At 42.0% G+C, this 21,497-nt stretch overlaps 1 protein-coding gene across 3 annotated transcripts; it reads left to right on the top strand.

Annotated features, from left to right (window-relative positions):
• Window positions 1-260: 260 nt before the first annotated feature.
• LOC115154554 (TBC1 domain family member 8B) lies at window positions 261-19,468 on the top strand. Of its 3 annotated transcripts, none has more exons than XM_029700873.1 (21): window positions 261-334; window positions 4,265-4,375; window positions 4,924-5,042; window positions 5,452-5,677; window positions 5,831-6,071; window positions 6,221-6,428; window positions 6,528-6,695; window positions 6,820-6,981; window positions 8,330-8,480; window positions 8,638-8,852; window positions 8,950-9,067; window positions 9,207-9,492; window positions 9,671-9,803; window positions 9,891-9,989; window positions 10,083-10,151; window positions 10,322-10,562; window positions 10,731-10,796; window positions 12,741-12,833; window positions 16,336-16,383; window positions 16,483-16,580; window positions 16,734-19,468. In XM_029700873.1, the coding sequence occupies exons 1-21, from the start codon at window positions 325-327 to the stop codon at window positions 17,166-17,168; spliced, it is 3,297 nt and encodes a 1,098-aa protein (XP_029556733.1). In that variant the 5' UTR covers window positions 261-324; the 3' UTR covers window positions 17,169-19,468. The 3 variants fall into 3 exon arrangements, with proteins under 3 accessions (XP_029556733.1, XP_029556730.1, XP_029556732.1); XM_029700870.1 differs by lacking the exon at window positions 261-334 and adding an exon at window positions 864-1,152; XM_029700872.1 differs by lacking the exons at window positions 261-334; window positions 12,741-12,833 and adding an exon at window positions 1,026-1,152.
• Window positions 19,469-21,497: the final 2,029 nt, after the last annotated feature.

The raw sequence follows: 21,497 nt of genomic DNA, 5'->3' as shown, positions 1-21,497 counted from the left end.
TTTAGGAGCGCAAGGGAGAATTTAGTTATTGCACACGCGCACTTCACAGCGTAGGCGTTCCTTAACGGAAATATGCAAATATCTGTTATTACGTGCCAATAGGATCTCAGTAGTTCGTGCTTGGCTCTTCCCACTATGATTAATTTGCTACGTTGGAAACGACAGGCTCTGGTCTATCTTGGGTTAGTTATACAAATCTTTAGTTTCGTTTTAACTGTTTCATGAATTCAAAATGGAGAAAAATCCATCATGGTGGACCTTATCGGTCCCTGAGCCAAATTTGTTCCTTGTGAGGAGAGGGACCCGTGTAGGCTACCGAATTTCATGACTTCAGGTGGGTAAGGGGCGTGACATTTCAACGTTTCCATGTTCAATATCTTGTTATAGCGCCACCATCTGGTCAATCACTGTTATTTTGTAAATGACCGCAAGATGCTTCATTCACCAAAGTTTCGTCAAAATCGGGCCAGTGCTGTCTGATATCGCGTGTGACGTACGGACGGACGTAGACAGATCCACAGTCCCCTCCCCAATGAGGGACATTATTATTAGAAGTCATATTATTCATACTACAGACAGTATACTGAGCAAATGTGTTCAGTCAATTATATCAGCGGCACTTGACTATAGACAGAATACATATTAAATTATAGTCATTGCACTTGACGCTCAAGTTATTATGTTACAGTATTTGTAACACTGCTTTGCACTGAAGTTATGAAATGTGATACTTTTCGACCGAGAAGGACTATGGGAAAGCAAGTCTACAGTATCAAGCGAGCTCGTTCTGCTTCATGCATCCACTAATGTCAAGAAACTACAATCCCCAAAAGCCCTTGTATCGTTGATTTAAGCAACGTTTTTGTCGACGTGGGAAAGGGTCTGCTCAGTGCTCACATAAACAAATAAATGTCCATGGATGTCGGTTGGAATAGAAATGAACATCTTGACATGCACATTGGATTCAATAAATATATGGTAATTGAAACTGCCTCTGGAAGCAATAAACATATGTGAATTGAAATATGTGGCTTAAACCTGAAGAGATATTGCTGAAAAATGCATTCAAGTTATGGGTGACGGAAAAAGGCAACGATTATTTCGTATTACAAAGAAGGCGAGGATATGGAGAAGGAGGAGGCGGTTTGACAGGTATGTGTTCTGTTCTTTGCTGTTCTGGTAAAAACCCAGTGGCACCGCAATGACCGTCTGCGAAGTGCTCACGCCATCAGACGAAAGCTCATATTTCCGTTATATTTTCTAATGTCCCCCAGATTATGGCATGTATAGGGGACGGGGGCAGACAGTTCTCCAGATGCCCGTGACAAATTGACAGCCTGAGCCTGGACTTGAAATGTTAGCTTTGATTGCAACAGGTACACAATATAAAGTATGTGGAGACCACTTCAAATTAGTGGACTCGGTTATTTCAGGCACACCCATTGCTGACAGCTGTATAAAATCGAACACACAGCCATGTGTGGGCCAGTGCTCAATAGACAAACATTTGCAGTGGAATGGCCTTTACTGAATAACTCAGTGACTTTCAATGTGGCACTGTCATAGGATGCCATCTTTCCAACAAGTCAATGTGTCAAATTTCTGCCCTGCTAGAGCTGCCCCGGTCAACTGTAAGGGCTGTTCTTGTGGAGTGGAAACGTTGAGGAGCAGCAACGGCTCAGCTGCGAAGTGTTAGGCCACAGAACGGGACTGCTGACTCGCGTAGCATATAAAAATCAACTGTCCTTGGTTGCAACACTCACTACTGAGTTCCAAACTGCCTCTGGAAGCAACGTCAACACAAGAATTGTTCGTTGAGAGCTTCATGAAATGGGTTTCAATGGAAGAGCAGCCGCACAGAAGCCTAAGATCACCATGTACAATGCCAAGCGTGGCTGGTGTGGTGTAAAGGTCGCCACTGTTGGACTCTGAAGCAGTGGAAACGTGTTCTCTGGAGTGATGAATCACACTTCACCATCTGGCAGTCCGACGGACAAATCTGGGTTTGGCGAATGTCTGGAGAACGCTACCTGCCCGAATGCATAGTGCCAACTACAAAGTTTGATGGAAGAGGAATAATGGTCTGGGGCTGTTTTTCATGTTTTGGGCAAGGCCCCTTAGTTTCAGTGAAGAGATCTTAATGCTACAGCATACAATGACATTCTAGATGATTCTGTACTTCCAACTTTGTTACAGTTTGGGGAAAGCCCTTTCCTGTTTCAGCATGACAATGCCCCCGTGCATAAAGCAAGGTCCAAACAGAAATGGTTTGTCGAGATCGGTGTGAAAGAACTTGACTGGCCTGCACAGAGCCCTGACCTCAACCCCATCGAACACCTGTGGGATGAATTGGAACGCTGACTGCAAGCCAGGCCTAATCGCCCATCAACAGTGCCCGACCTCACTAATGCTCTTGTGGCTGAATGGAATTAAGTCCCCGCAGCAATGTTCCAACATCTAGTTGAAAGCCTTCCAAGAAGAGTGTAGGTTGTTATAGCAGCAAGCAGGGGGACGAACTCCATATTAATGCCCATGATTTCGGAATGAGATGTTCGACGAGCAGATGTCCACATACTTTTGGTCATGTAGTGTATCTACAATGTAACAGTTTACAGTAGCTTACCTACGATGCAGATTGGTTATTTTGTTAACACTGACTGAGCTTCAACAAAACTGTCTCTGTTTACAAACCACAGTCACAACACTTAACGTCTGGGGCGTATTCATTACGCCAATTCTGTTGCAAAGGTTTCTTAAACGGAACGAAACAGGAAGGGACTTACTTGAATTTGTCCAATAGAAACTCTCCTTTTAGTTGCAATGGTTTGGACTGATTACACCAATGTTGTTTGCACACACACTATGACATGGTAGTGTGTGTCAAATATTGGGTTGCTGACATTTGCTTTAGTTTATTATGGGTGGAGCAATGGGCTATACTGATGTGCACTTCTGTATGAGAATGTACTGTATCTACTCAAGCATGATGCCCTGGAGGCAGAAGAGCCAGGTCAATGCTCATCCTTTCCAAAGTGTCAGTCTGGTCTACTAATTCCCTGCATTTGAAGTGGAATGATCATATTCTACATTATAAAAAATTATGTTTGCTGATCTTGGAGTTCAATACTGCCCTATTTGATTACATATTGATCCTCCTTCACCGTGCAAGTCAGGAGTCATTCATTGTATAAATTACATCAAGAGTGAGTAGGGTACCTTGTTTGCTCTATTGCAGTCAATGAATGTCAGCTGTCAGTTTCCCAATAATAGTAGGTTGTCTTGCACATGGTCACACACAGGCTCCAATAAGCCAATTCTCAGCTGTTGATCACAGTTATCCACTTGACTTAAACAGCATAGCTAACTTTCCCATTTTCTCATCTCTAATGCTAAAAATAACAATGGTGGCCTTCTATTCTGTTGAAGCCAACTGTGTTCCAGTGGTTATAGCTTTCTGATGGTCATTGTACATGTATTTGTCAATCAGATGGACACTGAGAACACAATTTTTGGGGCACAATAGATATATTCTCTGACTGGGCTAATGATGGATGGAGGTCCACCAATGGCTGCTCTCCTGTTCAACGTCTTCTCGGAAGCCCCCTGCAACTCTAACTTTTTATTCTGAAGTATCCAGATTTAAATCTCAAATGGCCACAGGGCAGAGGGCAGGCTATTATCCAGTGATGCCTGCTCCTAATTAGGCCCTTGCAGACAAACAAGTTCTGTCAGAGTGACTGCCAAACTTTTATGATGGATGATTTACAGTATGGGGCAAAACAAAGTCTGTAATCAGTTCACAGCTGTAGTGTAGGCCATTGTAGTCTCATCCACCAGCCGGCTCTTGTTAGCAATTAGCCTGAGTTTGAGGTTAAGACCACTTTACAGCTGTGTCATGATCCCCCAGCACAGCAGCCATAGATGCTGCTGATGCAGTCTGGGATAGCAGTATAGCTCTGACCTTGTTAATAATTTATGAAGGCCACTACAGGGGTAGATGGGTAACACAACACTGTTGGTTTGAGCCACCGACAGGCAGGACACTTGAATGTGATAATAAGCAGCACAATATCCATTGAGTTTTGACTGTTCCATGTTACATTATCATGGCATGCTGACCCAACCCAGGTGAAAGGGCTGTTTTGTTTGCTAGATACTGTAAATCAATAGACATGAAATTGCCTCATGATGTTGAAATGTCTTAGGATGTCTGTTAAAATATCTGACTGTTAATGGAAATGATTGCTACATATTTTGGGGACAGGTCTCCTGGTTGGAACTCTGGATACCATGCTGGACTCTACGTCTAAGGTTGCGCCGTTTCGCATTCTACACCAGACACCGGACTCCCAGGTCTACTGGTCAATAGCATGTGGTGAGAGTCTCTCTACACTTTCTCAACTATACTCTTCAGACAGAGTAGACACCACACATTAAGTGTTTTACCCACTTCATATGTATGTACTGTATTCTAGTCAAGGCTCATCCTATATAACTACTGCTGTACACACCATTTGTATTCATATACTGTCCATAATATCTATACACACCATCATATACATATTTATATTCCAGACTCCAACATTGCTCGTTCTATTATTTCTTAATTCCTTTTTGGGGATTTGCATGTTTTGTATTGCTCGGTATTACTGCACTGTTGGAGCTAGAAAGATGAGCATTTCGCTACACCCGCAATAACATCTGCAAAATATGTGAACGCGACCAATGAAATGTCATTTGATTTGAATGTAAACATTATATATAGGCTTTAGTCTTGTAATAACAGGCTACAATCATGTAATAACCTTTAGGATTATATTTTAGTCTACACACATTTCCCATTTTGTAACAAAATAGATGGCTTAGTCATGGATAGTGTAAACAGTTTCCTTTCAATTGTGACTAAGTTTTCCCTGTGGTTAGGTGGCACCAAGGAGGAGATCAGCCAACACTGGGAGTGGCTGGAGAAGAACATCATGAGAACCCTGTCTGTGTTTGACTCCAGCGACGACATCACCAGCTTTGTGCAGGGCAAGATCAGAGTAAGTAATCACTAAAGCTTATTAAACATGTGGTTAGACACAGACATCAACAATACTATTGTTGATCTCTGCCACTCTCACGGGAGATGGAGGCCTCCTCCAGACTTAATGATTTATTCATGAAGTGAAGCCTACTGATGATAAGTGCTTACTCTTTGAAAATAGTTGGTGGTGATTGTTATTTCACAACTGCTTTATGATATGGAAACATTTTACTATTTGTTGAAAGCTAAGCAAAGGATAGTAGGTTTGTAATAACAATATGAATTAAGAAACCATATTATGCTAATCTATATGCCTTGATACATATTACAGAATGGAGATGGCATACTGACTTGTTTAGACTGCTCAATTATATTAGCTAACTCAGTGGCCATTAGAGGGATGTTGACCTCTCCTTTCTATAAAGGGTCTGATTGCTGAGGAAGGAAAGGTGTCATGCGTGCAGGAGGATGACCCTGAGAAGTTCCGTGAGGCGTTGCTGAGGTTTGAGAAATGGTTTGACCTCCCTCAGAAGGAGAAGCTGGTCACCTACTACTCCTGCAGCTACTGGAGGGGTCGCGTGCCCTGCCAGGGCTGGCTCTACCTCAGCACCAACTTCTTGTCCTTCTACTCCTACCTGCTGGGCTCCGAGGGTGAGACCAGAGACCTGAGCAACCCCTCACTGTTGGCTAACTGTCACTAAATTGTCACTTATACATTGTATTTGGATACAATATTATTATCATTCCATGTCATGACAGAATGGCAGTGAGTTACTCATTGAAAATAATCTGTTTCCTTTTCAGTGAAGCTGATTATCTCCTGGAATGAGATTTGGAGGCTAGAGAAAACGTCCAATGTCATTCTGACGGAGAGCATCCATGTGTTGGCCAATGGGGAGGACCACTTCTTCTCCATGTTCCTTCATCTCAATGAGACATTCCTGATCATGGAGCAGCTGGCTGACTACTCCATCAAACGCCTGTTTGATAAGGAGACTTTCCAGGAAGAGCCCTCCCTCTCAGACCCTCTGCAGATCACCAAGAGGTACTGTACTCTACTGATGGACTGTCCCTGCGCTCTTCCACATTACTCCTATATGACAGTTACATCAGGGTGCCATGGTGAACTGAGATGATAGTCATAATTCTGTTTAGTTCTTCCATGCTTTTCTCAGTCACTTTCCTCTCTTCCAGAGGCTTAGAAACGCACGCTAGGAACGAGCAGTTCCGGGCCTTCTTCAGGCTGCCTAAAGAGGAGAACCTGCTGGAGGTGTATGAGAGCTTCCTGTGGGTGCCCTTCAGCCACTTCAACACACTGGGGAAGATCTGTCTTTCCGAGAGCTACCTGTGTTTCGCCAGCCAGGATGGCAGCCAGTGCCACGTCATCATCCCCATGAGAGAGGCAAGACGCTTCCATGAAACAGAACTAATTACTGATCGCATATGTTCTGTTGCTCAGTGGTTTGTCCAGTGTTGTTGAAACCAACTCCTATCCTTACAGGTGATTGGTGTGGAGAAGCCGGACCGTAGCAGCAGGGCTTTGATTGTGTGTGTGCGAGGTAAGAGGGCTCTACGGTTCTCTGAAGTCCGAGACTTTGAGCGCCTCGCCAATGCAATCCGCAGGAGGTGTGGGATGACGGCCAGTCCTCAGCACTCTGCATCAACTGAGGTAACTTACTGTTTTGACCTTTGCCATCAACCTTGCAACTGTCTCTAATTCACCTCCTTATCTGCCAGGCTATAATTGCTTTTGTTGAAAACAAACAGAACTGTGTGTTCACTGTGCCTTGCAGGTCATCAGAGGGGAGTGCCAGAACCTCATCAATCACTTTGAGGACAACCCAGAGGAGGTGGCTTTGATGGTGGGACAGAAGGACAGCAGCAAGGCTGTCAGCACTGAGGCCCTCATGACTGTGTTCCATCCCCAGGACACCGAAAACCTGGACCCCAAAATGGTGGATATAAGTGGTCTTTTTTTCTAAAATATTACTTTTGCTCATAGTATGAAGAAATATAAACATTTCACTAAAATATGTTGGTGTTGGTCCCGTATTTCATGAGCTGAAATAAAAGATCCCCTACATTTTCCATACACACAAAAAGCTTATTTCTCTCAAATGTGTACACATTTGTTTACATCCCTGTTAGATAGCATTTCTCATTTGACAAAATAATCCATCCACCTGACAGGTGTGGCATATCAAGAAGCTGATTAAACAGCATGATTACTACACAGGTGCACCTTGTGCTGGGAACAACAAAAGGCCACTCTAAATTGTACAGTTTTGTCACACAACACAATGCCACAAATGTCTCATGTTTTGAGGGAGCATGCAATTGGCATGCTGCTTGCAGGAATGTCCACCAGAGCTGTTGCCAGAGAATTGAATGTTCATTTCTCTACCATAAGCCGCCTCCAACGTTGTTTTAGAGAATTTTGCACTATGTCCAACTGGCCTCACAACCGCAGACCACGTGTATGGCGTCGTGTGGGGAGTGTTTTGCTGATGTCATAATTGTGAATAGATTGCCCCATCGTGGCAGTGGGGTTATGGTATGGGCAGGCATAAGCTACGGACAATGAACACAATTGCATTTTATCAATGGCAATTTGAATGCACAGAGATACTGTGACGAGATCCTGAGGCCCATTGTCGCGCCATTCATCCGCCACTATCACCTCATGTTTCAGCATGATAATGCACAGCCCCATATCGCAAGGATCTGTACACAATTCATGGAAGCTGAAAATGTTCTTCCATGGCCTGCATACTCACCAGACATGTCACTCATTGAGCATGTTTGGGATGCTCTGGATCGACGTGTACGACAGCATGTTCCAGTTCCCGCCGAAATCCATCAACTCCGCACAGTCATTGAAGAGGAGATGTCGCGCTGCATGATGCAAATGATGGTCACACCAGATACTGACTGGTTTTCTGATCCACACCTCTACTTTTTTTTAAGGCATCTGTCACCAACAGATGCATATCTGTTTTCCCCATGTCAAATCCATAGATTAGGGCCTATTGAATTTATTTCAATTTACTGATTTCCTTTATATAAACTTACTCAGTGAAGTCTTTGAAATTGTTGCATCTTGCGTTTTTATATTTTTGTTCAGGATAGTTTCTCTAGGAGAACAGTTTTTTTCCAGTGTGAGAATGTGCGGAGCATGGTAATAGGGTGGAGTTTTTATTTATTTATTTATTTTTTTGGAAAGGTGCTCTCCCTGTACTGTAGAGGTGTCCCAGCCTTGTCAGCTCATTTCTTATTCTCCTGTTTCATCTCTGTGCCTGACAGCTGAAAGAGAAGATGAAGGAGCAGTCATGGAACATCCACTTCTCAGAATATGGCCGTGGTACCAGTATGTTCTGTACCAAGAAGACACGAGACCTGATTGTGCGTGGCGTCCCTGAGGCCTTAAGGGGAGAGCTCTGGATGCTTTTCTCAGGTTCTGTTTGAAATGGCTCATTAACTGTTAAATGGCGCATTTCCTTTACTGACGTGTAAAAGTGTGGTGTCTTTAATGTTTAATGCTGTAGATAGCTGTAGGAAGCTAGATGTGTTTCGTTAAATATGGTGTGGGCTGTTTTGCCATTGTACTATAGGTGCAGTCAACGACATGGCCACTAACCCGGGGTACTACAGCGAGCTGGTGGATCAGTCTCTGGGGACAAGCACCCTGGCCACTGACGAGATAGAGAGAGACCTGCACCGCTCCCTACCAGAGCACCCTGCCTTCCAAAGCGACACAGGCATCTCTGCCCTGCGCAGAGTCCTCACTGCATACGCCTACAGGAACCCCAAAATCGGCTATTGCCAGGTACCAAGCTAGAAACCCCTATAACACTTCCTGACATTTTTTATTTAAAAAAGCTAATGGGCACCTTTACATCTCTCGTGCTTTTTCTCTTGTGAAGGCCATGAACATCCTGACGTCAGTCCTGTTGCTCTATGCAAAAGAGGAGGAGGCTTTCTGGCTGCTGGTGGCCGTCTGTGAGAGGATGCTTCCTGATTACTTCAACCGCAGGATCATTGGTGAATGACGCAGCTGAATAACAATATCATTTTTAGTTGTAGCGTGACATTAGATATATGTACTGTATGTGTGTTTGATACTGAATTACACTTTCCCCCTTAACTGCTAAAAATCCTGTTTACAAACTTGTTTCCTCAGGTGCACTGGTGGACCAGGCAGTGTTTGAGGAACTGATCCGAATGCACCTCACCCAGCTGACGGAGCACATGACAGACCTGACCTTCTTCTCCTCCGTGTCCCTGTCCTGGTTCCTCACCCTGTTTATCAGCGTCCTGCCAATAGAGAGCGCTGTCAACGTGGTCGACTGCTTCTTCTACGACGGCATCAAAGCCATCCTGCAGCTGGGCCTGGCTGTGCTCGACTACAACATGGAGGGCCTGATCAGCTCCCATGACGACGCTGAGGCAGTCACCATCCTCAACAAGTGAGTGTCAACACAGAGAGGGCGGGGTCTGAAGGTCAACTGAATTGGTTATTTCAAAGTACCGTATTAGGTTTATGATGGATTGTGAAGTAACATAATCTCCAAAACGATGAGTTAATTCTACAGGAATGTCTATTTAATTCATGTTACTTAACTGCTGCTCTGTTTGCCCTGGCAGGTTTTTCGATAATGTGACAAATAAGGACAGTCCTCTTCCACAAACAGTGCAGCAAAACTCTGTAGGGAACAACGACAAAGCATCATCCAGCTCCAAGGTGGACGTCAGTGATCTCATCAAAGAAGCCTATGAGGTACTGTAACAGTCAGAGCTGCTAGGACTGACCCCATGTCTCAATGTCAGGCTTGTCATTGATTAGACTTTTTTAATTTGCTGACAGAAATATGGAGACATGAAATCAGAGGAAGTAGAGAGCATGCGGAAAAGAAACAAACTATATGTTATCCAAACGTTAGAGGATACAACCAAGCAAAATGTGGTGAGTTGCTTATCCCCAAACTTCCATAGCATCTTTTTGACATTGTTCACTACAATTTGATGTAGAATTATTTGAGATTTACTTTTTTCCCAGCTGCGGGTAGTGTCACAAGAAGTAAAGTTCAGTGCTTCCCAGCTTGACGAACTTTATGTATTGTTCAAGGTGGGTGCAATATCAAAATCACTCTTTTCAAATAATAATAATATACCTACATGCATTAATATTCCTTCTCATAGACACAGAGTTGACATGACTGGCATGAAACATTTAAATATGTTGAAAATAGACACAAAGTTAACCGCTGGAGATTGAATACTTCAATGTGTTTCCAGAGGCAACATTTCCTCAGCTGCTACTGGATGATGAACAGCCCAGTCCTGCTGCACCACGACCCCAGCCTGGCCTATCTGGAGCAGTACCAGCTGGGCTTCCATCAGTTCAGCCTGCTCTTCTCCCTCCTGGAGCCCTGGTCCCTCTGCAGCGGCAAGGACGCCCTCTTCCTCTGGGCCTTCCGCCTGCTGGATGAGAACCAGGATGGCCTCATCAACTTCAAAGAGTTCTGCTGTGCCTTGGGTAAGGTTACACCAGCGCTCTGATGCATAGCTACAAGTCTATGAACGCTGTTCCCACCCTCCGCTTCTAACATTATCTGTGGGAACTGTATGTCACATCTAATCCAGCATCAACCTCATGAAACCTTTCATGCTAATTTACCCCTTCCCTATTTTGTTCTTAATACAGACATTTTGTACAGTGGCACTTTCACCAACAAACTGAAATTCCTGTTCAAGCTTCATCAGCCACCAGGTAAGTAAGATCACCAATAACTTCATCAGCACCTTCTCTATTAACCACTTGTCATTCTATGTCTGATACTTTTGTTGTGTATTCCTTCTCAAGTGCCTTCACAAAGTATTCATACCCCTTTACTTATTCCACATTTTGTTGTTACAGCCTGAATTCATAATGTATTCAGTATATGTTTTTTCTCACCCATCGACACACAACTCATAATGACAGTGAAAACATGTTTTTAGACATTTTTTCACATTTAAAAAAAAAATAATTACAGAAATATCTAATTTACATCATTATTCACACCCCTGAGTCAATAGAAGCACCTTTTGCGGCGATTACAGCTGTTAGTCTTTCTGGGTAAGTCTCTAAGTGCTTTCCACACCTGGATTCTGCAACAATTGTCCATTTATTATTTTCAAAAATTCAAGCTCTGTCAAATTGGTTGTTGATCATTGCTAGACAATTTTCAGGTCGTGCCATAGATTTTCAAGTAGATGTAAAAAACAAAACAAAAATTACTCAGGAACATTCAATGTCTTCTTGGTAAGCAACTCCAGTATAGACATTGGTGTTTTAGGTTGGTGAATTCACCCTTGGTGTTTTAGGTTATTGTCCTGCTGAAAGGTGAATTCATCTCCCAGTGTCTGGTGGAAAACAGACTGAACCAGCTTTTCCTCTAGGATTTTGCCTGTGCTTAGCTCCATTCCTTTTTTATCCTGATTAACTCCCCAGTCCTTAACAATTACAAGCTACCCATGACATGATGCAGCCACCACTATGCTTGACAATATGGTACTCAGTAATGTATTGTAATGCCCCAAACATAACACTATTCAGAACAAAAAGGTAATTGCTTTTCCAAATGTTTTGCAGTTTTACTTTAATCCCTAATTGCAAACAGGATGCATGTTTTGAAATATTTGTATTCTGTACAGGCCTCCCTTCTTTTCACTCTGTCAATTAGGTTAGTATTGTGGAATAACTACAATGTTGTTGATCCATCCACAGGTTTCTCCTATTACAGCCATTAAACTGTTTTAAAGTCACCATTGGCCTCATGGTGAAATCCCTGAGCGTTTTCCTTCCTCTCTGGCAACCAAGTTAGGAAGGACGCCTGTATATTTGTAGGTAGCCTGGTGGTCTAGCGGTTAAGTGTTTCCGCCAGTAATTAAAAAATGGTCACTGGTTTGAATCCCAGAGCCGGCAAGGTGGAAAGATCTGCCGTTCTGCCCTTGAGCATGGTAGTTAACCCCCAACCACAACTGCTCCCCGGGTGCCGATGATGTCGAGAGATGCAGAATCAGAGAGATGCAACCCCCTGCATCTCTCCGATTCATATTTACCCGTCTACCAATAGCTGCCCTTCTTTGCAAGGCATTGGAAAACCTCCATGGTCTTTGTGGTTGAATTTGTGTTTGAAATTCACTGCTCGACTGAGGGACCTTACACTTATTTTTTTTGTGTGGGGTACAGAGATGAGGTAAACATTCAAATCATGTTAAACACTTATTTCACACAGAGCAAATTTTTACTCCTGAATTTATTTAGGCGTGCAACAACAAAGGGGTTGAATACTTATTTACTCAAGACATTTCGGCTTTTCATTTTTTAATAATTTGGAAACTTTCTAAAAACATAATTGCACTTTGACATTATGGGGTATAGTGTGTAGGCCAGTGACCAAAAATCTAAACTTAATCAATTTTAAATTCAGACTGTAACACAACACATTTTGAAAAAGTCAAGGGGTGTGAATGTTTTCTGATGGCACTGTATAATAAGAAACAAATCTGACTCCCAATACAATTTTCCTGCAGACTATGCCTTTATAATTTCAACTGTACTGTATATTTTGTGCTACTCTTCTACTCACCAACTAATCTCTGTTAACCGTTCCTTACATCTGTCCCTACTGTAATGTTGTATGCTCTCACAGAGAATGTCTTCTTCCAGCTTTCACAGGTAGTCCTTTCCAATCAAAGGCCCAAGGACTGCCTCACTTTATTCCAATGACTGACGACCTATCCCACTTGAGTCGATTGACTGGTCAGCTTGCTTTGCTCTTTTCTTTCTCTGCTATAACCATTTCACTCTAGGCCTCTCTGTGCTTTTCTCTTTGGTAGATGCTCATCTGTCTGTCTTTAACAATGTCTTAAACAATGTCTTTTGTTGTGTACAATTTGTTTTACTACCATCTAGGGATGTTAACTAAATTGGTTAGCCGCGGAAAATACATTTGATCGCTCATGCTTATCGGTTTATAGGTTAATTTGCATAATTTTGTGGAATTAAATTGGTGTTATTCGTCATGTAGCTTACGGCCAAGATCCTTTTAATGCGTAAATTTGCATAGCCAAGCTTGCTTCGCCCTCATGTTGGTGCTAACAAGCAGGTGAGCTAGTGCTAGGTTTCAATAGCCAATCCAGTAGGGGCTGGAAACTATAGTGAACTTTTTTCCAACTTTGGTCCTGCCCTGTTCACACTCTATGCTCGCATTGCTCAACGGTCCCCCGCCCACTTTGCTTCCTTCATTGAAAATGAATGGTCTTCTGTTGTTTCATAGCCCCCCAATGTGCTATATGGATCTCTTGTGTTGTTTATCACATGCGCACAGCATACAGAGTCTAGTTTGAGGAGCAGAATAGCCTATCACCTGTCCTCCAACGTGAGAGCTGCTCCTCAAAAAGCGGGTACTGGAATGAAATGTGTTTTTTTTTTTTTAAGGCCAGTCATTACGCAACAAATTGCTTAACAGTTCTAATTGCAATCACGTGTTAAAAACTGTTTCGAAGCCTACCGAGTGGCGCAGTCGTCTAATGCATCGCAGTGCTTGAGGCGTCACTACTAAGTCCCTCATTGTTGCCGCTTGTTATAGACACGCCTCAGCTCCCAGCTGTGCCCTTGACACCATATGCGAGTTGATTGCCCCCCATCTATCGTCAGAGTTCGTACTGCTAGGTGACCTAAATTGGGACATGCTTAAAACCCCCGGCCGTCCTACAATCTAAGCTAGATGCCCTCAATCTCACACAAATTATCATGGAACCTACCAGGTACAACCCCAAATCCGTAAACACAGGCACCCTCATAGATATCATCCTGACCAACTTGCCCTCTAAATACACCTCTGCTGTTTTCAACCAGGATCTCAGTGATAACTGCCTCATTGGCTGCGTCCGTTATGGGTCCGCGGTCAAACGACCACCCCTCATCACTGTCAAACGCTCCCTAAAACACTTCTGCGAGCAGGCCTTTCTAATCGACCTGGCCCGGGTATCCTGGAAGGATATTGACCTCATCCCGTCAGTAGAAGATGCCTGGTTGTTCTTTAAAAGTGCTTTCCTCACCATCTTAAATAAGCATGCCCCTTTCAAAAAATGTAGAACTAAGAACAGATATAGCCCTTGGTTAACTCCAGACTTGATTGACCTTGACCAGCACAAAAACACCCTGTGGCGTACTGCACTAGCATCAATAGGCAACTTTTCAGGGAAGTCAGGAACCAATACACACAGTCAGTTAGGAAAGCAAAGGCTAGCTCTTTCGAACAGAGATTTGCATCCTGCGACACTAATTCCAAAAAGTTTTGGGACACTGTAGTTCATGGAGAATAAGAGTACCTCCTCCCAGCAGCTACTTTGTTGTCCTTAAGCCATTTTGCACAACTTTGGAAGTATGCTTGGGGTCATTGTCCATTTGGAAGACCCATTTGCAACCAAGCTTTAACTTCCTGACTGATGTCTTGAGATGTTACTTCAATATATCCACATAATTTTCCATCCTCATGATGCCATCTATTTTGTGAAGTTCACCAGTCCCTCCTGCAGCAAAGCACCCCCACAACATGATGCTGCGATCCCCATGCTTCACAGTTGGGATGGTGTTCTTCGCCTTGCAAGCTTCCCCCCTTTTCCTCCAAACATAACGATGGTCATTATGGCCAAACAGTTCTATTTTTGTTTCATCAGCTTGCAAGGCGAAGAACGCCATCCCAACCGTGAAGCACGGGGGTGGTTTGTAGGCCTTGCTCGCACATGCTTTTTCACTTCTGCCCACAAATTTGGAAGGAGAGTTGTGTGGCATTGAAGCTCATCTGGAGGTTAGTTAACAGTGTCCAACGAAGGGCCAGAGGTATACAGAATGGTGTCGTCTGCGTAGAGGCCGTCATTGTAAATAAGTTGTTCTCAACTGACTTGCCTAGATAAAATAAAGGTCATTTATTTTTATTTTTTTAATATGTGAGCTACACATAAAATTATACTTTAAGGAAAATTGTTCCATGTTTGCGGCCAGGGAGCACGTACCTGGGGTCAGTTAAATTGATAAGCCTCTTGAAACCTTCCTTTTCAACTGTGCTAATTGGTAGCATGTCCTTAGCAATGCAATGCATAATAGCATTTGTGATGTCTTTGTCTTTTCGATGTTTGCTTTGTAGGGCATAAACGCTGTCAGTGTTGACTGCTTTGGGCAAACATCCCCAGATTGGCTGGTGCTTGAGGGGTGTTTTATCAATACCGTTGCGCAAACTCAAACATCTTGCATGTTCCAAAGAGTGATTTTGCTTCAGATGTTGGAAAAGGTTTCATGTATTACCAGACTTCGTAGCTACCTGTCTACGGCACAATTTGCACCGAACATTGCTCTGCTCTTTGTCGGACTTCAAAAAGCCAAACCACTTCCAAATTACTGAAACAGTTTAACCTTTTTTATCAATCATTTCTTTGTTGGAAGCTGCTCCTTCTCCATGGCTATCACTGCCACTGTTTTTGCCTACATCACTCATTGTTCGTGGTTAAGTGGCTACTCCATCACTCGAGGTGCTAAGTGGTTTTTAGTGGGTGTATACTTCTCCACGTGCATATTGTCACTTCTCCGCACGTTCCTGCTGCGTCAGAGGTGAAATGGACTGCTGTACCTAATTATTCTATATCGACATTAACGAAAATAAATCTAGACATTTATGTCGTTATTGAGGGAAGTAATTACCTCGATAATTATTGATTTATCGCCCAGCCCTACTCAATCCTATATCAAATTTGTGGGCAGAACTGAAAAAGCATGTGCGAGCAAGGCCTACAAACCTGACTCAGTTACACCATGTCTGTCAGCAGGAATGGGCCTAAATTCACCCAACTTATTGTGGGAAGCTTGTGGAAGGCTACCCGAAACATTTGACCCAAGTTAAACAATTTAAAGGCAATGCTACCAAAGATTAATTGAGTGTATGTAAACTTCTGACCCACTGGGAATGTGATGAAATGCATAAAAGCTGAAATTAATCACGCTACTATTATTCTGACATTTCACATTAAATAAAGTGGTGATCCTAACTGACCTAAGACAGGGAATTTTTACTAGGATTAAATGTCAGGAATTGTGAAAAACTGAGTTTAAATGTATTTGGCTAAGGTGTATGTAAACTTCCGACTTCAACTGTATATATGATATAATTGCTCACTGGTTATGGTTTAGAATGGCAAAATGTACTTTACAGTTACTGTATGACTTCCTTTGACTTATGTGAATGTACTCCATTCTTACTATGTAGTGTCTGATCTTCCAGAAGATGGCGTGATCAGAAAAAGTCCTGAAAGAGGTATTTTAATTGGCTTTTCTCTTTTACCAAGCTTCACAATGTTGCTAATTTGAACAGAATGTCAGAATACACATTGCACGTTCTGTTTCACTCCCACAGGTAGAGGGAAAGTGGATCTGCAGGCCTACCTGAAACAATGGCAAGATGAGATACTAAAGAAAGAGGAGTGCATTAAGGATTTACCCAGAATTAACCAGGTGAATACACAGCTATCTAGGTTAACATGAAGTCAATCAGGTGACTGAAATAGTTATGTTTTGAACAGATAAACTTTGAACAATTGAATCCACATGTCATTCCTTTATGCAAAAGTCTTAATTTAATCTATCTCTTTTTTTTATGATTGTCAGGCTCAGTTTATCCAGTTCTCCAAAACGCTCTACAACCTGTTCCATAGTGACCCTGAGGAAGAGTCTCTGTACCGTGCTGTGGCTCGAGTCACCAGTCTTCTGCTGAGAATGGAAGAAGTAGGGCGCAGGCTCCAGGAGCCCACCAGTCCCCAGAAGTCCACCACTAGCCCCATCCAGGCTGCCTTAGAGGGGGCTCTACCTGACGGGGAGGCTTCCAGCACCCCTGAGAGCAGCTCTGACACACCTAGCACTCCCATCACTCTGGAGGCAGGCTCCATCCCACAGGAGGTCGAGTGGTCATTCGCTTTTGAGCAGATCCTGGCATCCCTGCTCAACGAACCTGTCCTTGTGCGCTTCTTTGAGAGGCCTGTAGACATTCAAGCCCGGCTGGACCATGCCAAGTGTGCTCAGTTGAAAGCCAAGACAAACAAGTGAAGGATCCACTGTGGGTTTAACCCTCTTATCAAAGCCATTAAGTCTCTCTTCACTATCCTCTATATTTTCTACTGTTATTTCTCCGCCTGGTCAGGTAACAGGAAAGGATCCTAAGCCAACCCTGTTCACTGTAACCAAACGTAGAAATATACTTGTATAAATTCCAGTTGTTGAGTCATAGTTTGTCCTGTCGTCTGCACACCAGCGAACATGCTCAAGCATCTTGCTTCTATGTGCCAGAGTGGTTTTTCTCATGCAGCCTTAAATCTCTCAGCTAATTTTCAGAAACACCAGCCTTTCAAATTCGGGTGAGAGTGATCAGTTGACCTGTGTGGAATATATAGGGAGCACCCTCCAGGGTAGTCACTTGAAGCCAACAATGGAAGTCAATCATTGCTTGATACCAGTGCATGTAGATGGTATGAATAATTGTATATGAGGCCCTTACTGTTGCTCATCCATAATTATGCAATGAATGGAACCTAGAATGGAGAGATGAAAGAGGCACCACTATGTTATTGTATCTCTAGGTTTACTTTGTAATGAAGGGATGTGGCCAATTTATTTCTGGTCATTTTATGGAGGGGGGCTTTTGAAAACAATGGGACCACTACTTACTAAAGGCCCAAGAGAGTGCTGAATATTTGGAATTGTGCATTTCAGTTTTTTTTTATGACATATCTTACGTTTTTGCCATCAAATATCCATTTGTTTTGCTGAAATATCATGAGTGAGGGAACAAGAGCATGTTGTCATTGCCAAGTCAAATCACTTTCAGGACACAAACTAAAAACGAATTGTATAGTTGTTGTTGAGGCAACCACAAATGAGGACATTGTGCAATATTTAGATTCTAACTAATGTCTGAGTCTTTAAAGGAAATTAAGTTCATGTATATATAATTTGATATACAGAAGAATATACATAACTGTCTTATGATTTATATTATCTTGTTTGATATTGTAAATTTAATTGCGTTGCAAAGGGATTACAAAATATTTGTCACAGTAAATGTTATATTTATAATGTTTTGTAACAGGAAGTTCTTGTTATGTTTGATTATATTTGTGAGACTGCAGAAAAAATATTTTCACGTGCATAACTGGTAGTGTATATCCTGTTACACATTCCTTTATAAATTGTTAGACTTTTTTGAAATGCTGTTAAGCATGAAAGGATGCATGGGCATGGATAAATTATGACAATAACTAATTATTCCAAATGCAACACAGTTGGCTCTGAATGTGTTACTTTATTTCTAGGTTTGATGTGGTGGACTGTAAAATGCAGGATTTTAGTCAGATGTTGATTGGGAAAAAACCTGCTTCAATGTCCTTTGTGTAGTATAGATATTTCTATTTTACATGAGCAGTTATAAATATTTATTTTCAAAATGAGTCAGGAAAAGGACAGCTGAGCAACTTTTACATGATTTATATTGTCTGTATTTGAGCGTTCTTCCTCAGTGCCATCTGTGTGTAAAATCAAACCTTGCAGTTATATTATAGTCCTCTAAAATGTTATTCCTTGTTATAATAGATGCTAAGGTTAATATAAATATTTGTCACTTTAAAGCATTTACTTGACAGCACAATATCATAAAATATGGTCGATATGTAGCTACTTTGCAGTTTTTTTATCAATATAGTAATGAGTCCATATTCATGGGAGAGCAAGTGTTAATGTTTAAAATTAGCAGTTTACTCTACATTGCATTAGTAGTGACTCTTGAGTGGGAAGTTAAATTCACCTGTTAACAAGTCAACTAAATGAAGGTCTTAAAATATTTGCAGGGAAATTGCCATTTGAAATGACACAGTTCTCATGATAGATTGTTGTAGACTACACTCGCATTTAGAAATAAAGAGACATTGTCTATGGGCTTTATCAGTTATGCAGTAGACATCTATAGTCAGATTTTTATCAACTTGATGCAATACATAGGATAATGGTGTACTTATTACCAGTGAAACTACATTACGTGACCTTTTATTTCACCTTTAAGCTGTTTACGCTTTAAGATGACTCATAGCACAAATGTACTTAGGCCAACTTAAGATAACTTGTAAATGTAATGGCATTGTTTCCAATTAATGGTCTTAATTACAGTACTCTCATTTAAACACATTTATATGGTGACTGTCTACAGTCTATGTACTGCCTGTTTTTGTGGGAGGGTTTTCTGGAGGAAAATGAATCCGTTGAAATGTTACGTCGTTTTTGATCTGCCTGTGCCTATCACAAGTGACACTATGTGAATGTCAAACGTCTTGAAATGAAATAAAGTTATAATAAAAAAATCTGAGTGTCTGTCTTAGACATAAAATATGTTTATTTGAATGAATGAGTTGTTTTGCAAATAGGCCAAGTGAATGAACAGAACAGCCAGGATGGATTTGAACCACTCCAGGTCATAGGTCAGAGATAGGAAACACTGTTCCTGGAGTTCCGCAGGATTTTGTTCCACGTAGGCACCACACTTGACCAACTGAGCTAATTGATCAGTTCAATAAATTCAACAACTGGTCTTCCAGGTCAGTTAAATAAAAAACATGAAATGCCTACCCCTGTAGTAGGCTATGCTTACATAGAGCAAGAGGTGTCAAACTCATTCCATGGAGGGCCTCCTGTCTGCAGGTTTTAGTTTTTTTTAATAAGGGAGGAGCGAAAACCTGCAGACACTAGGCCCTCCATGGAATGAGTCTGACACCCTTGACCAGGGTGCACATTTTTGGAGAAAGCTGTAGCTTGGGGATGTCCCTCTGGGGTTACTCGCCACCCCTGTTGTTGATTTAACCTTGGTGGAAAATAGCAAAATGTTTGGTCAGAAATCAGTGATATAGGTGAACTGGTTGAAAATTAGAAGCTTTTATGTTTCCTTAACAGTTTTTACAGATGGTTCCAAGGATCTTGATAGTGGGAGACACGGGAGCAGGAGTTTATGTTCCTGAATTTGATCTGCAGAAATACTGTAGAAGACTTAACATATGGCCTGTCTGCATACTCTTTTGAACTGTTGGCAATGGTAATTGCTCTCCAGTGGGTGGAGGAAGCTCAACCTATTAGAATTGTATTATGCTCAGATTCTTTGTCTGTACTGTGTAGTTTATCCTCTGGTAACTCTAATAGTAGTGATCTACTATTGGAGGTATTAGGTCTATTATGGAGAACTGAGAGACTGGGTGTGGCAGTGCGTTTCTGCTGTAGATATGTATAGAGGACTCAAATAGGATATAACCTGTTTTAGCAGTTGCCATTGAAGGCTTCCCCCATTTATAGTAGTCAACTGGGTGGGGATTCCTGTTGGTTGGGAGCAACAACCAATGATCAGAGCAGTGTTCTCTTCTTCAAATTGGGATCTATGGTTTGTAAATGGCTTTAACGCCATCTAGTGTCCACAATATATAAATGACAAGATTTGGTTCAGGACTCAAACAGGGATATAGTTCCAATCGTTTTTCCACCATTCATTTTTCCCATAGGGTATTTCAGAAACACTTAAAATAAGGGCTGTGTTTCGTGTAGGCTTACCCTGGCGTGACATTTTGATAACCATGTAAATCTCTCTTGGACAAGGTGACTTACTAATATTTGGCTCTATTTACTCTCAGATTTGAAAATGCTAATTAGCATCATTACATCATGCAAAACTACAAATCCCTGCAAGCTCCTGCATGTCATCTCTAGCTGACACCTTTGCTAACAGGTTTTGTGTCCATTTAAAACTTGCACAAGACAGTTCACAGAATTTTCCATTTAAAGAAATGTAGCCTATTTATTCATTATTACATTTAGCTAACATTAGATAGTTAATCCAGAAATTCTTACCTTTGCCTTGATTCGTCAGTCTCGTCCAGATCATTTTATTTGCAGTTTTTTATGATAGCCACACTAGCAGCTAATTAGTATTTATTTCACTTTTTTTGGGGGGGGGGGGTTAAATGCAGGCAAATCTATTGATAGCTCACCTTGTCCTAGAGGGATTAACACAGTTATCAAAACATCACGCCAGGTTAAGCCTACACGAAACACAGACCTTATTTTAAGTGTCCTTATTTGAAGTGTTTCTAAAATCCCCTATGTTTGACCTCTAGGTTGTATAGTTATTATGACTCATACTGTGGTACTCTATATAAGCCTTACACTTTTCAAACACAAAAGAAGAAAGGACTACTATGAAGATCTCATCAATGGTCCTGCCCATGCTATTGCAGATGCCATAATTGCATGGATAGAAAGATGAGACCCCTTTCCATTGCTATGGCTTCTGTTGGGTCCCAGCCCATTCAGGTGTGGGAGGGAAGTAAATTGTAGACCAAGTAGCCAAAA

This window comes from Salmo trutta, chromosome 19 (genome assembly GCF_901001165.1).
Source record: "Salmo trutta chromosome 19, fSalTru1.1, whole genome shotgun sequence".
In the NCBI taxonomy this organism is placed as follows: domain Eukaryota; kingdom Metazoa; phylum Chordata; class Actinopteri; order Salmoniformes; family Salmonidae; genus Salmo; species Salmo trutta.
This window is presented reverse-complemented; position numbering and strand designations above follow the sequence as displayed.

Coding starts and splice junctions, on each gene's coding strand:
- LOC115154554 (XM_029700870.1), top strand. CDS start 1,026: ATGTGGCTTAAACCTGAAGAGATATTGCTGAAAAATGCATTCAAGTTA. Junction 5,678..5,830: donor CTACCTGCTGGGCTCCGAGG/GTGAGACCAGAG, acceptor TTTCCTTTTCAG/TGAAGCTGATTATCTCCTGG. Junction 10,797..12,740: donor CAAGCTTCATCAGCCACCAG/GTAAGTAAGATC, acceptor GTCTTCTTCCAG/CTTTCACAGGTAGTCCTTTC.